At 44.2% G+C, this 15,000-nt stretch overlaps 1 protein-coding gene across 3 annotated transcripts in view; it reads right to left on the reverse strand.

Annotated features, from left to right (window-relative positions):
• epha7 (eph receptor A7) overlaps nucleotides 1-15,000 on the reverse strand; it is an 80,015-nt gene that overhangs the window by 36 nt on the left and 64,979 nt on the right. Inside the window, exons 7-17 of one of the 3 annotated variants that reach the window (XM_063222884.1) lie at nucleotides 14,141-14,309; nucleotides 13,159-13,267; nucleotides 11,433-11,488; nucleotides 9,544-9,657; nucleotides 8,564-8,749; nucleotides 8,161-8,222; nucleotides 7,698-7,907; nucleotides 6,961-7,110; nucleotides 4,421-4,614; nucleotides 3,367-3,522; nucleotides 1-2,862 (exon numbers count right to left, since the gene is read on the reverse strand). The exon at nucleotides 1-2,862 is cut by the window's left edge and continues 36 nt beyond it. In XM_063222884.1, the coding sequence (XP_063078954.1) occupies nucleotides 2,748-2,862; nucleotides 3,367-3,522; nucleotides 4,421-4,614; nucleotides 6,961-7,110; nucleotides 7,698-7,907; nucleotides 8,161-8,222; nucleotides 8,564-8,749; nucleotides 9,544-9,657; nucleotides 11,433-11,488; nucleotides 13,159-13,267; nucleotides 14,141-14,309 (1,521 nt within the window). In that variant the 3' untranslated portion in view covers nucleotides 1-2,747. Of the gene's footprint in view, nucleotides 2,863-3,362; nucleotides 3,523-4,420; nucleotides 4,615-6,960; nucleotides 7,111-7,697; nucleotides 7,908-8,160; nucleotides 8,223-8,563; nucleotides 8,750-9,543; nucleotides 9,670-11,432; nucleotides 11,489-13,158; nucleotides 13,268-14,140; nucleotides 14,310-15,000 lie in introns of those variants that run through there. The other 2 variants (XM_063222883.1, XM_063222885.1) reach the window with 2 other exon arrangements.

The following is a 15,000-nucleotide window of genomic DNA, read 5'->3' on the forward strand; positions in this document are numbered from 1 at the left end:
GGGTTTGGGGGGCAGGGTGTGGATGGGGCAGGATGAGAAAAAAGTAGGGTGTGGAGAGGGCAGAATGACAAGCTCCTGTTTCAAACCTGCACTGAAGAGGCCGCAGGGCACTTTGCAGGTCATCAACACTATCAGAGTGTCGATGGAAAACCCTGCAGGTTCGAGTCACCTTTGGGGCCGGGCAGGGCAGGGCAGGCAGTGGGACACAACCACTGCTGTCCCTGAACTGCTCAATAAATGACATTAGGGGAAAGTCGCATGATTCCTCCTAGTTGTGTGGCATTCTAAATAACACTGTGCATGCAAACCTGTGCTGAGCTTATCGATCTTCTCCGCAGAGAATCTACGCTCACTGGACGCAACTAAACATTCACTGGATGTAAGGAAATGGCTGACCCATTTGTCGAGAGACCACAATTGCTGATCACTAAATTCAGCAAAAAACATTCATTTGTTGTATACACAATAGACTGTGATGGCACCGAAAACCGTTGACAGCACACAATTTCAAAGCCTGTTATCCACCGATGAGCAACAACAAAAAAAGAAACAAAAAATAATCTCACAATACACATACCACAGTTGTATTGTTAGCACGGTAACATTGCACAAAAAGGCCTGGACAGAACGGAGATAAACCGCTAATGAAAATGGCGGCACGACTGCTGATCAGCTGAAGATGTATAAAAAACACACCTCATTTTCCAAATTTCATTCTCTTCGTCCCCCTTCTCCTAATCCTTCGACAATTTCAAATCTTGAATTGAAGAGCTGAAAAATGTTCTCAAGCACCAAAGTAAGAACAGCAGCCATCAGCTGAGATATCCTTAGGGGGTGGGATAACGACAAGACATGTAATTTAACTCATAAAAAAGGCAGAACTGATTACATCGTTCTTTCTCTTGTTGCTAACAAAGATTTGTTGTTATCCTGGAGAGCCACTCGTTTAACTTCTTTCGAGCACCTTTGCTTTCACAAAGCAGAGGTTATCTGAGATTCAGCTCCCACTTTTAACTTTCAAGCACTTAAGTATTGTAAAAACCCTACGTAGCACCTGAAGGGAGAGTCACGCTCATAGTGGCGAAATTATTGCTGTTTTGATCATTCTCTGTCCTACGCTTAAGTCCTTCGATAACTCTCCTTAACTGAAAATGTCACTGAAATTGATTCAATTCGTCAAGTTCGAGAACACGCTCTGGGAAAAGATGACTCTCTAGCCCATTCTGACTGACAAAACACCTCAGCCACTCTAATATCGACAAGTAAACGTCAACATTTTGTACATGTACTAGAACATTAAGGCAGTACTACTTCAGCTCGTTCACCGATTCACCTTCAGATACGATTCACAAATGTAACACACAGGAACGATTCTTTTTTTTGCTTTCAGGTATTATAGCGGCCAAATAATAATCAAAACAAGCACAAAATACTGAATAGAAAAAATAAAATCATGTGGTGCTATTTTTTCGAAAACTTTGACTGTTTCATTCCTCCAAGTGGAAAAAAGAGATAAGTACTTTGCACTCCATATAGTGGAATAACTATGTATGTGGTGAACATCAAAATGGATATTGCTACTTGGACACAGGGCTTTCACAGTTAAAGAACTTACGCACTGGTATTGCAATTACTTCAGACAGGGCAAAACCGTGCTTAAAAAGGGGACCATGTGCAACAAACCAAGCCATTCAATCCAATCTGCACTGAGTCTTAACAAATCCTGTGGTGTTTGATCTGAAAGGTAAAATAATAATGGTTCACAACTTCAGTCAACAAAGCGCGGTGCATGGCACATGGGTTATTTCATATTATCTTTGAACACCCATCTATGACCTTTTTACCCTGTTGTCTATCCAAAGAGAAAAAGGAAAATAAAATTATCAAGCCAAATGAAGCTGTATTGTTAACATCACGCTACACCAGAGTGCCAAGTGGAAAAAAACAACAAAGAAGATATTCATTTCTCTATGAACTTCGCTAAGATTTTTTTTCTGTTTTGTTTTTTGTATATGTACTTGTGTATTTTCTGTAACCATAAATCCATAGTTCAAACAAAAATTGTATTGATGTCGCACAAATACAAACATGGAAAAAGATAAAGCAACAAGGTATTTAAAAAATCATCAAACTAGACTTCATCTCCTTTTGATAAATTCCTCCAAGTCCCTCTGAGCTATGCGCTTGTCCATGCCTACTGTCTCTCTCTCTCTTTCCATCTGGGTGTCCTTTCCTCTGCACCACCTGTTCTTAGTGACGGGGATAGCAAAATTCCTCGCCAAAGTGCAAAGGAACTTTTTTCCCCATTCCAGAGATCCGGTTGATGAGAAAGACGATGACAACGTCGACGACGAAAAAAAAACAAAAAAACAAAAACAAAAACAAAAACAAAAACAAAACAAAAACCCAAATAAAAACAAAATCTGAACTAAACAAAAAGGCAAAGTGTTTTTTTGTCTTTATTGACTGATTATCCTCGGTGGTGCCTGAGTGCGCGAGGGCTCTGGGGGCTCTGTGTCTCTCCTGATGCCCCTCCCAAACTGTCCGGGAGGTAAAAAGGTGAGGTGTGGTGGTGGTGGTGGCGGCCATTTTGCCGTCACACACCTGTACCAAGGGAAGTGGAGGTGCCAGCCATTTTGTCATTGGACACCTGTATCAGGTGAGATGGTGGTGCCGGCCATTTTGTCATCACACACCTGGAGCAGGTGACGTCGTGGTGGTGCCGGCAGTGGCCATTGTTGCTGTCCTCACACCTGTATGCCAGTGCCGTGAAGGTGCAGCATCTGTGCCCTCATAGTCTGTATGCTGCTCATGATCTTCTTCTGATGGCCTACTAAAGTGATCCCCAAGCTCATCACATCCCTGGAGGAGGACAGGATGAAAGTAGAGGAGAGAAGGAGGAGGAGGAGGAGGAGGAGAGCAAGAAAAGAGAAAGAGAAGAGAAGAGGAAGAAAGGAGAGGAGGGGGAGGAGGAGAAGAAGAAAACACACTCGTAAATCACAGCTCTAGACTATGAAGTTGGCAGATGTAGGGATTTTATATAGCCGCAATATTTCACTCGTTAATGAGCAGAGAAAAGACGAGGAGTTATAGAACTGAACTTAAAATGGCATGCCGCATCGTCCGCAAAATTTAAGAGCCAGGGAGAAACTGAGAGAGAAAAGCTTCATCCTTGATGTCTCAGCTGAGGGAAATAGCCGCTGATGAAATTTCTCTTGACAGCTATCTCAAAGTTAACCATGCGTTTAATGGTCACAGACTTTTTTTTTTTTGCTGAAGGCGGGGAGAGAGAGAGAGAGAAAGAGGGGATGGGGTGCAGCAGATTTTTTTTAAAAAAAAACAGTGGCTAAAAAAACATCCTCTTACTCGATCGTCATCCTTGCCACGGATTCTAGCGAGCAGTAGCCGGCAGCAGTGAAGTTGTCTCTGTATCTATCCATCTTGATGGCCTCCAACCAATCGCCCACCGAGCAGAAAGAGGTGAAGTCTGGTGTGCTCTGATCTAGCAGGGGACTGATGGGTCTGTGGAGAGGCAGCAGGATACAGAGACATTAATGCCACGTATATAAACACAAAGAAAGAAATAAGCCAACCAATGACAAAAGCTTAACAGGCACAAAAATGCAGTGATAAGCAGCAGATGACGAGACAGCTTCTGCACATAACAGACTCTCGACGGAGGGTTTTTTGGGGTTTTGTTAAGTGAAATATGGTGGTGCTGCACTAAAGCACCCCCCACCATCCCCCACGCCCCAAGAAGTAAACAGTATCACGTTGCTACTTTGACAACGTCAGTGACCCCCTTTCCTCCGTTTCTGACCTCATGCTTTTGCCATGCACTTAATCTCACATGAGGTGAAAAAAAATACTATGCGACTGTAAATGGATTTTCATCTGAAAAATGTCACCGAGGGTCCCGGGGTTCCCACAGAACTTAACAGTCTTGGGGACTCATTACGAGGATTGATTTAGAAGCCTTGCTGCTGGCCATAAAGCCGTATAGGCAGGCAGATTTGCCATTATCGATCCTCTTGGCATTTATCTCTCATCTATAAAACCTCAGGAGATAAATCAGCTGTTGGATGTTTTTGAATTATTCCCTAATGAAGTTACATATAAATAAACTGAAACACACACACACATACACGCAGTACACACAAGTACGCACTCACGCACACATATACGCACACAGATTTACGCATGCACGCACGCACGCACGCACGCACACACACACACACACACACACACACACACACACACACACACACACACACACACACACACACACACACACACACACACACACACACACACACACAAAATATACGGCCAGCATAGATCTCATAAAAGTCAAAAATTGCTATGATGACTATGTATAGCTGTGATCAACAGGCATTAAGCAGAGAATAATAATCCTTACCTTGTACACGTTCCCATCGGAGTCTTTAAAGTACTAGGGTTGCGAATCATTTTATCAAGGATGCCAACTATCTGATCGAATTTGGGTCGATCGGCACGGTCCTTCTGCCAGCAGTCCAGCATTAGCTGATGCAGGCCTGGGGGGCAATCCATGGGCGCAGGCAGGCGGTAGCCCTCCTCGATGGCCTTTATAACCTTCAAAACGCCCAGAGCAAGAGAGATTGTTAGAGATCATTACGACCAAATTACCAGACGTTTCAGAAAGACGAAACCCCCACCATTCTCATAAGCGTCATTACATCCCCTCTAATCAAGCCGTTTGTAAACAGCCACTTTCACCACACAAATAACTCTTTGGGCGCTTTGTTGTTGCCAATTACACACATTTGGACAGAAAAAAGGAGGTAAACCATATGTGACTGCTCTCCATGAACTTATTAAAGCACAACAAAATGACTTGAGGAGTGGCTAAGGAAGTGCATTTGTTTTTTTATGTCTGTAGGTGTGTTCAGATCAATTGGAACCATGCCATGCTCGTTTGATATCAGACTGACCGGCATGTTTATGCCAAAATGCATAGGGTTTGGGAACAACAAAGTTGCTTCATGATGGGAACCTGTTTTTTTCCCCCTTCGAACTGTGACTTCAAACATCAGCCGTCTCATTTGGGCTAACTAATGGTAAAACGTCACGGTATGAATGTGAGTCATACCACTTTGATGACGAACATAACTGCAAGTGGAGCTGGTGGCTTCGTTTTGGCCAGGCCAGCTTGGAAGACTGGAGCAGCTGTCCACACCTGGCATGGTAGCGGAACTCCTCTCGTGACTCAAACCCACCACGTTGTTCCCCAATGATTTTACATCACACTGCCACAGTTTTCAATGAGCTCAGCTCACAGCAATTAGCAGCCAAGTGACTGAAGAAATATATTCAGCCATGTCGAAAAATAGTAACGAAATGAACTCCTTCACACTCCTTTTTCATTATTAACACTACACATTCTTTCACCAGTCTGCCTCAATCACACAACATTCTTGGCTAAATTAAACCAACAGCCTAATGTAGGGAAATATGGGGCATAAATCCTTTTAATCTTTTTTTTGTTGCAAAAGTCTAGAAGTTTCACCCAGACAGTCCGGGTTTGTTTATTTTGTGCACATACTCATCTGCAATGCCTGTCATGTCTTTTCAAACAAGACTGAGCTATGGAGAGGGAAGTGTCAAAACAGAGAAAGTGCGGGGAAAATGTAAATATTTCTCCTTTTTTGCATCCCCAGTGGAGCTGCTTGCCAGCACCCTGACAGCGAGCAAAACTCTCTGACAGTGCTGCCTGTCGAGTCTCTGGACGGGAAATAATCCCACTTAAAGACAGTCGTCACACGCAGCTTACTAATAACAGCTATTGTTTGTTGGTTGACCAACAGGTAGCCTAATGCTAAATGGCTATAATTAGGCTTAGTACCGCAGATAAGGGCGATTTATAAATATTAGCCCCTAAAAATTAATCGGGTCAGGCTGGGCAGTGCACACAAGATGGCAAGTGCTCTCAAAACAATGGTGGTTTAAAAAAAATACTTTCACTCATAAATGTTGTCTGTGCCACACTGGAATTTTCGATTTGCCGGTGCTGTGATCAGCATGATGAGTGACAGTGCAAAGCTAATCGCTCCCGATTGAAGTCAGGATAAAACAATGTCCAACCAACCGAGCCAGACGGGGCTGGCTGGGGCAGCGGCAGCCAGACGAGATACGAGCTGTGAAATGGCAGCCGTTACCCTAATGGGAGACTTAAAAAATATATATTTTTGGTGAAACCTTTGAGTGAACTCCTGGTCGCATGCATAGAGAATGCAAAATCGAAGCTTAAAGCTGCAGTTGGCATTCTCTTGCAACACAATGCACAGCTACCAAAATAATAATACGAATAATAATGAGCAATTTCCTCACATTAACTCGTGGAACGATCAAACATTTTCCACATAGGTCTAAAACTGATTAAACATTTCTGCCAGTTTGTGTTTTTCACACTTGCAAAATCAAGCAGGTATGAAAAATGTAATTAGTTCCGTGTTTTTTTCCCATACATAAAACAACCATCATATTCGTTAACCCTTTCATGAACTCCTCCCACCTCTGTTATTATTCCTCAAAAGCTTACATCTGGATTTGTGAGGCGGTAATATTGTAGTGTACACATAGTAGTGATGTGTTTTTTCAATCATTATTATTTTAATGAGAGGTGCCTTTTGTTGGAGAAAAAAAGATTTCTAGCACAGTTATTTCTCTGACTACTGCAGAAGTTCTTTTGATGTGGAATGGTCTTTTTATGCCTTCACTGAACAGGACAGAAAGAAGTGACCCAGACCTAAAATGAATTACGTAGTAATTAATGTGGTCTGGTAAAACCAGGCTAGCGCCACAGCACCCTTGATTATGTTTTGCAGAAGCATAAACAGGGCTTTACTTTTTACAAAGGGGGTTTATAATGAGGTGAAATAGGTTGAGAACCACTGTTTTAGGGTAAAGGTAAATACTCACGTCCTGATTGGACATGTCCCAGTACGGCCTCTCCCCATAGGACATGACCTCCCACATGACGATGCCATAGCTCCATACATCACTGGCGGACGTGAATTTACGGTACTGGATGGCCTCCGTCGCTGTCCACCGAACTGGAATTTTCCCACCCTGTTGGGTGAGGAAATCGCACGTCAGAGGCAAGGAGTGAAACAAACGGACAAAGTTGTTACATCTTACAGCTTACCCTTAAACAATAAGCACATGTGAGGAATATTGTGATTTCAAAGGTAATGGTAGCAGTATTCAGTTTGCGCAAGAGCCAAGTAAACTTTTTATTCATTACGAATGTGGCCGTGTTGTGGGGATATTCGCTTGCGGAACGCTGCTCCACACATGTAAAACTAAATATTGAGAAACTTGCGTTACTGTAAGCCAAACACTTACAATATTCCATTGAAAACCGGAACACTCCGTGCACTCACTGCACTCACTGATTAAAACGGAGCTAAGAAACTCAGCCTGGACATTTAGCAAACAGTCCAGAGGAAAACCACCCAGACGTGTCATGCTCTGCATATTCAATAGGATCAGGCAAGCATGCAGCTATTTTTGTTGATCCTCATCCTCTCCCCTTATTTGCATGCATTTTATCCTGGACTCTTCTCATAGAGGAGGGTGGGGAGGGGAGGGTGTGTGGTGGTGGTGGTGGTGGTGGTGGGCAGTGGGAAGTAGACAGGGAGGCTTAATTGACTCACCGCCGTTGTGTAGACAGCCTCGGGGTCGTCGTCTATCACTCTTGACAGGCCGAAGTCCGAGACTTTGCACACGAGATTGCTGTTGACGAGGATGTTGCGCGCCGCCAGGTCTCGGTGGACGTAGCCCATGTCGGAGAGGTATCTCATGCCCGCCGCGATGCCCCTCAGCATGCCGACCAGCTGGATGACCGTGAACTGACCGTCGTGTTTCTGCACAGACGTAATTACATGTTTACACATTGACATGGCGTCAATAACAAGGTAAATAGACAGACAGACAGATAGACAGACAGTCAGATAGACAGACAGAAAGACAGATAGTACACTGGTAACTATGGAGGGGAAACAGAAGTAAACTCTATTTACACATCTTCCAAACAATTACAAACCAGTGTTATTAAGAAATTATAACATCAAAGCTCTGCATACAGTAATCTATGTGAAGTAATTCCTCAGAACTCACCCTAAGGAAGCCATCCAGTGAGCCGTTTTCCATGTATTCAATCACAATCATGACTGGCTTTCCTGCAAAACAATGAAAAATTCCTCAAATTAGTATGGACAGCAAAAATTTAACTTCACAGTGTTTCTTCACATATTGCCATCATGCCTTTTTATGAGTAGACTACTTTCAGACACTGCAATCCAGTGCCAAGTATTTGTTTCTAGTCATCTCATTACATTCAATTACAAAATATACACTTAAGCAACACTTTTATCCGAAGCAACTTACAGTTTTTACACATTATTGGTTACAGTCCCCTCAAAGGACACTTAAACCATGGATGTAGCGACTGGTAAGGGCAGGATTTGAACCTGCCCACGTCTGCCCCAAAAAATAGCTGACATAATGTGCCGTCCCTCACCTCTGGTCACCACCCCCTCCAGGTGCACGACGTTGGGGTGGTCGAACTGGCCCATGATGCTGGCTTCGCACAGGAAGTCCCTCCTCTGCTTCTCCGTGTAGCCCACCTTCAGGGTCTTAATGGCCACGGGTGCGTCGCGTTTCCCCGGCAACTTGAGGCGTCCGCTGCACACCTCTCCAAACTCCCCTATGAAAGAAAAGAAAAAACAAACCGAGACACAAAACGGTGACTACACAGTAAATTACTGCAATATGGTGATTAAACAGTAACGTATGGTTGCCTGTTACACACGTTTCCAAACTCCAAATATAGAAGAAACAATAATACATAAATGGATAAATTAACACGGTAACACTTACGTACAATTCAGGTCAAATGTGACACATTTCAATGTCTGACAGCAGTAAAAAAAAAATAATACCCTAAACGGCCTAAACGGGAAGCACCCTTCAAAGTTCAGGACTAGGAACTAAAATACATTAATAAATACCAGAATCATTTCAAAGACACTAGAAGTAGCTGTGGCTGGATAAATAAACATGTTAAAATGTCATCCACAACAAATATTCCCTTTTTATAGTCCCTTAACACACACACACACACACACACACACACACACACACACACACACACACACACACACACACACACACACACACACACACACACACACACTGATTTACAATTCAGCCACACTTCTAGGGCCAAAGTGACGGCAATTTATCAACACATCGCATCTTTGATTGTAGCAACAGCGCTATGAGAGCTGCGCAACCCATACTGATGACAATGGCTGTGTTTGCTCTGTACACGCACGTAGTATTATCAATAAGTGGGAGGAAAGCTACTGTATTCTTCTTTACGGTGTAAATATTTTTCGCTGTCAAGCCTGATGAATGGGCGTAGCGAGAGGAGGGGAGGTGGGCGGCTCAAAACAAGAGTTTTAGAGAGCTACGAGAGAGAAAGCAATGCTTTTTTACCTGCTCCAATCACCCTCTCAATCTTGATGCACGATGCGTCCAGCTCCTTGGCAAACTGATGGACGGCTCTGTTGGGGTCCTCGTAGGTCTCGGGGTCAATGTACGTTTTGGTGCCTGGAAATTTAACTGTAGAAAGGTAAGAGGCTTACTGTTACGATTAAGTATGCACACACGCATGCTTCAAATGTGCGGCCTGACTGACAGACACGGCTGCAGAGGGCAGATCTAATGATAGAAAATACCGGGAGGTCGAAAGGGTTCACTAACAAAAGGCCCCAAAGATAATTTGCTATTCACTACCAACATTGAAAAAAACACATTCTGATCAACTCAAAGATTTTTTGAACGCATATAGTACAGTATATATATAGGCTACATATATAGGCCTACAGTATAAACAAAAATTCCCACTGTGCATATTACGTATTGTTTAAGTGTTCATTAATGCAACGTAGACGCGGATGCTCGAAGCCAGAAGCAATGAAAAAGGCTTCAACAAAACTTCAAAAGGCTGCTGGTGATGTATACAGGATATACTGTATGCTAATGCTTTAGACTGACTCTGGGGACTGCATCGTCTGTCACCACTACTGCTTTGATCATCCTATTAGGAGGAAGAAGTGAATAAGAAAATGGCGAAATAAATAAATGAACAACAACAGAAAAAAACCTGCTAAATGAACTGAAGACTGGCCTATAATTAGATTACTTATCAGCTCGAAACGAACTAGAGAGCATTTACGGGAAAGACAGAGAGAAAGCAGCAGACTTAATATCCTGTGGGCCCTCGAAAACTATGTTGGCCGATCCTGTAACACAAACACGGGCTCTTTTGTGCTCCGTCAGGCGGGCGGACGATGGCAGCTGATGTTTCCCTCCACGCGCCTCTATAATTGCTTCGTCTATCCCGCCTGTCACCCGATCTGATGGGAGACATCTTATCACACTCCCCCAACAGCCCCCCCCCTTCAATCTCCATCTCGCGCCCCACCACCCACCACCTCCCACCGACTCTTTTATGGCAGACAAATTGGGTTTACACGTCGAATTTACACACTCTCTGGCGTCTGTTGGGCTGGGCCCGTGTGCTTCGTTAATATCACAGAGCACTTCGTCTGAATCTCTGTGCTTGCTTTGTGTCGTAATGTATGTTGTTCAGCTTATTTCACAAGTGCTGCCCCATACAGTCCCATATACTCAATCTCTGGAAAGTTTATAGGGCTTTGGTGTGTGCGTGCGTGCGTGCGTGCGTGCGTGCGTGCGTGCGTGCGTGCGTTTGTGTGTGTGTGTGTGTGTGTGTGTGTGTGTGTGTGTGTGTGTGTGTGTGTGTGTGTGTGTGTGTGTGTGTGTTTGGTGAATGGTGCTCAATGAACATGTCCTGGCTCTGCCCGAGGAGCTGGATCAGTAGTACTGATCATTACAGCCGTGTCGCAGAGGAGCGGAGGGTGTCTGCCGTCGTTTCTCCTGGGGCATCATTACCCCCGTGTGTGCTTGTGTGTCTGTGTGTCCGTGTGTGTGTGTGTGTGTGTGTGTGTGTGTGTGTGTGTGTGTGTGCGTGTGTGTCTGTGTCTGTGTGTGTGCGTGTGCGTGTGCGTGTCTGTCTGCATGTACATACAGTCTACCGCATGTACATACAGTCTACCGCACGTCTGTGTGTGCAAGTGTACATGAGTATGTCCCTGTCTGTGTTTGTGTCTAGGTATGCACATGGTTGTGCGTGTACAAGAATAAGTAGATACAATATCAGTATCTGCACATGACCAAAAGCTGTCAGTCGCAGCTATAATTAGGACGTAAATAAGGAAGGAAGGAAATGAAATACACTGCAATGGGTTTTGGCTGTAAAAAAGTCTATAAAGAGACTAATGAGCAATCGTCTAATAACTCACATTGGAAGTAGAGCTCCTCGTCTCCCTCCTGGTCAGCTTTGCTGTAGCCACAATGCCTTTGAACACAAAGAGGACAATAAAGACATTTAACTGGCGTCACACGCGGCACGGAAAGGATTATTTGTAGGGTAAGCCTTAAAGACAGTAGTGAAATGTCAACGTGGTTTTTAAGATGGCTACCGTACTGTACACCCAGAGGAAACTACTATCACCTCATAACATTGTCTTCACTTTGTCTTTCAAACACATACAAAATCTTCATCTCATATTGAGAATTTGAGTGCTGTGATGTGTTGTTTGTTTCAAACTTCTTAGAGTTTGAAGTTGTGAGAAATAGAAGAAGGACAGTGCAATTTAGGCCAATTTAAGATCTAACAACAATGTTACAAAATACCATTTCAGACACTGCCATGAGATTGAAAATCAATGAATTCCTCTTTCAATCAGAGACAGGTAGTCGTTTCCTCTGGGCTGCATTAAAGGCAGAGTATGTAGTTTGTAGTCATTTAGGTATTTTCAAGATGTATGTGGTCCATTCACAAATTGGATCATTTCATGAATATTTACTAAAAAATAACATTAAAGTAAGTACAGTAAGTTTTGAAGCTAAGGGTATATATGACTGGCAATTTAAAATGGCGGACATGGAGAAGATCCACTTATTCATAAATGAAAAGTGTGAATTGCATAATGAATATAAATTGATGGTGGTGGCAAATATGCATGAAAAAGATAACATTTTTGAATTTACAGCATACATTTCGGAAATAAACCAGTAAAGAAATGACATACTCTACCCTTAACAACAGTGGACTATTTATGAGTGTCTTCAGTGTGTATTCTGGAAAGAGAACAAGATTGGCTATGCCTCCACAACACCCCCCATACTCATGTATCAAACCCGGCACGTTAAAAAAAAGATGCAGCAGCACTCCGGAGTATATTAATGTGATGACTGTGCCCCGAGCCATGAAATAATTTTACAAGGTTTGCACTTTGATAGTTCACCGGAAAATTGATTGCACCGCAGTAGTAGTCAGAGGCGCAAGTGATAGCCATGCATTTCGGTGATAAGATAAATACATCAAATAATAGATCAAGTTAAAAAGGCAGGAAAAAAATATATAGCGCACAACATACACATCAGCATTTCAATCCTTCATGCTGCAGGCCTCCCTGAGTGAAATGGTCAACATACTGATGGGATGGGATGAGATGCGCGAGGAAATAAAGTGAAGATGACTACTTGGAGATTGACAAGTACGAGAGACGGCCGTCAGGAAAGAAAAAAAAGGTAAACAGCCAGGGCACATGCTCGATCTGGCACAGAAGTATGCTATCACATCTCAGGGTCATTATTATACTGGCCCCCAAAAGAATGGAGAAACCCGTTGTTTTGTGTTTTTTTCTTTCTGAAAGTAGCTCTCCTTCTCCTTGATAATGGATGCATTACATCAAAAAACAGTCATGCAAAAAATGGGGTGTTTCTGTGCACAGTGAGAACTCGGAGGGAAAATAACACATCACAATCCATTACCACAGCGAGCCGTTGCCACAGATGATGGGTGTGGGTGTGTGGATGTGGACGTGCAGGCGTGGAAAACTCCATGGCTATATGCGGTACAGTACAGGCGGAGGCCAGGCCAGTGTGTGAGTGACAGAAAGACTAATTGACAGAGCAGAGACTCACAGAAGCGGAGAGTCAAGGGGGCCCGCAAGAGCGTACCTTCTCCCAATGATGAAGCCGAAGACCATGAAGACCAGGATGATGGTGCCGGCCACCGCCACCACGGCAATGATGATGACCGGGTTCTGCTCGCTCGATACGATGGTGGCTAGAAAAGGAAAGAACAGAAGAGGAAAGAAAAGAAGGGCAGAGAGAGGAAATGCACACAGAAAGAGGAAAAGACACAGAAAGAGAGCAGGGAGAGAGAGGGAGAGGGAGAGCGAGAGAGGAAGAGAGAGAGAAAGAGAGAGAGTAAGAAGGGGGGCGGGGGATAAAACATCCAATTATTTGATGATGATGACTGGGTTCTGCTTGCTTGATATGATGGTGGCTGAAAGAGATACACACAAAGAGATACAGATGAAGGTAGAAAGATAGAGATAAAGAGAGAGAGAGAGAGAGCGAGAGAGAGAGCGAGAGAGAGAGAGCGAGAGAGAGACAGAGAGAGAGAGAGAGAGAGAGAGAGAGCGAGAGAGAGACAGAGACAGAGACAGAGACAGAGACAGAGACAGAGAACATCCAATTATATGACGACAGAGAAAGTACACTCAGAGTGAGACTCAGTCACCCAGGAAGAACGTGTTAAAGTGATAACCCCTTTCTCGTCCTTCTGGGTGGGGGGGGGGACCAACCAACGAATGGACTGGCGCTGCTGCTACCCGCTGCTATTTTTGGCAGCCCTCGCCTGCACAGTTCTAGTGTTTCGAAAAGTGGGCTTAATGGTCCCACAAGGAAATGGCAGTGCCCTTCATTTGAAACAATGACACATTCAGGTTGAATTGTTTTCCCATTTAGAATCATTTTGGTAGCTAAAGACCACTTATATTTTTGCATATTGCTATTAGATCTCACATGTGTGCGTGTGGTGAAAAACATGGTAAAAACAGCGGGATATCCGTGCGTTTTCCAAGAAACAACAGCCCCGAACGAAGGGCAAAAGTTTATGCGGGGGTGGTGTTAGTGTTTAGTTCTGAAGATGTACCTGCTGGCTCTTCTTTCGTGGTGACCTCTACCCGCGGCCCAAAGGTGCCGTATCCGGCAGCCGTGAACGCCCGGATCTGAAACACGTACGCCGTGCTGGGCTTCAGGTTGTTCACCGTGGCCGACGTCGACTTGGACTTCACGGTAGAGTAGATGCGCTCCTTCTGATCCTTTGTTGGAAGAAGGGAAAAAAGAAAAAATAATAAAATAAAATGCAGCATGTGCATACCTTTTCCCATTCACTTTCCGTTATTCATTGCCATCCAGAGGTTCCAAAACTTCTTGTGCTACTATCCCCTTTTGTACCTAAGAATAGTTTGAACGGCCTTTTGTACCAAGGAATATTCCCCCCAGCCTGACCCCCCCTTAGGGGTTGCGGATTTGGGAACCACTCTTTCAATCTATAACACAAAAATTGCCAGACTGTTTCTTTCTTTCGGAGAGTCTTTAAAAATATATGATTCCTGGGTCTAGGTGTAACTAAAGTAACAGCCGAGTATACAATCGGACTATCGTACCACTCCCCTCCCTGCAGGACATTTACACCACACGCCTCACCCGGAAAGCACTGATGATCATCAAAGACACAAGCCACCCTGCACACAAACTGTTCAGCCTCCTGCCCTCTGGAAAGAGGTACAGGCGCCTCCGTTCCCGTACCACCCGGCTGGCGAGCAGCACAATGCACCAAGCGATCAAGATGCTGAACACTCAACCCACTCTCCCTCCACTGTCAGCCTCTAGCCAGCAAGGCCACTGACAACCCCCCCCTCCCCCCACTGTCAGCCTCTAGCCAGCAAGGCCACTGACAACCCCCCCTCCCCATCCCCCACCACCATATCTGCGACTGAACATTCCACC

The sequence above is a fragment of the Engraulis encrasicolus genome, chromosome 18, assembly GCF_034702125.1.
Source record: "Engraulis encrasicolus isolate BLACKSEA-1 chromosome 18, IST_EnEncr_1.0, whole genome shotgun sequence".
NCBI classification, from domain to species: domain Eukaryota; kingdom Metazoa; phylum Chordata; class Actinopteri; order Clupeiformes; family Engraulidae; genus Engraulis; species Engraulis encrasicolus.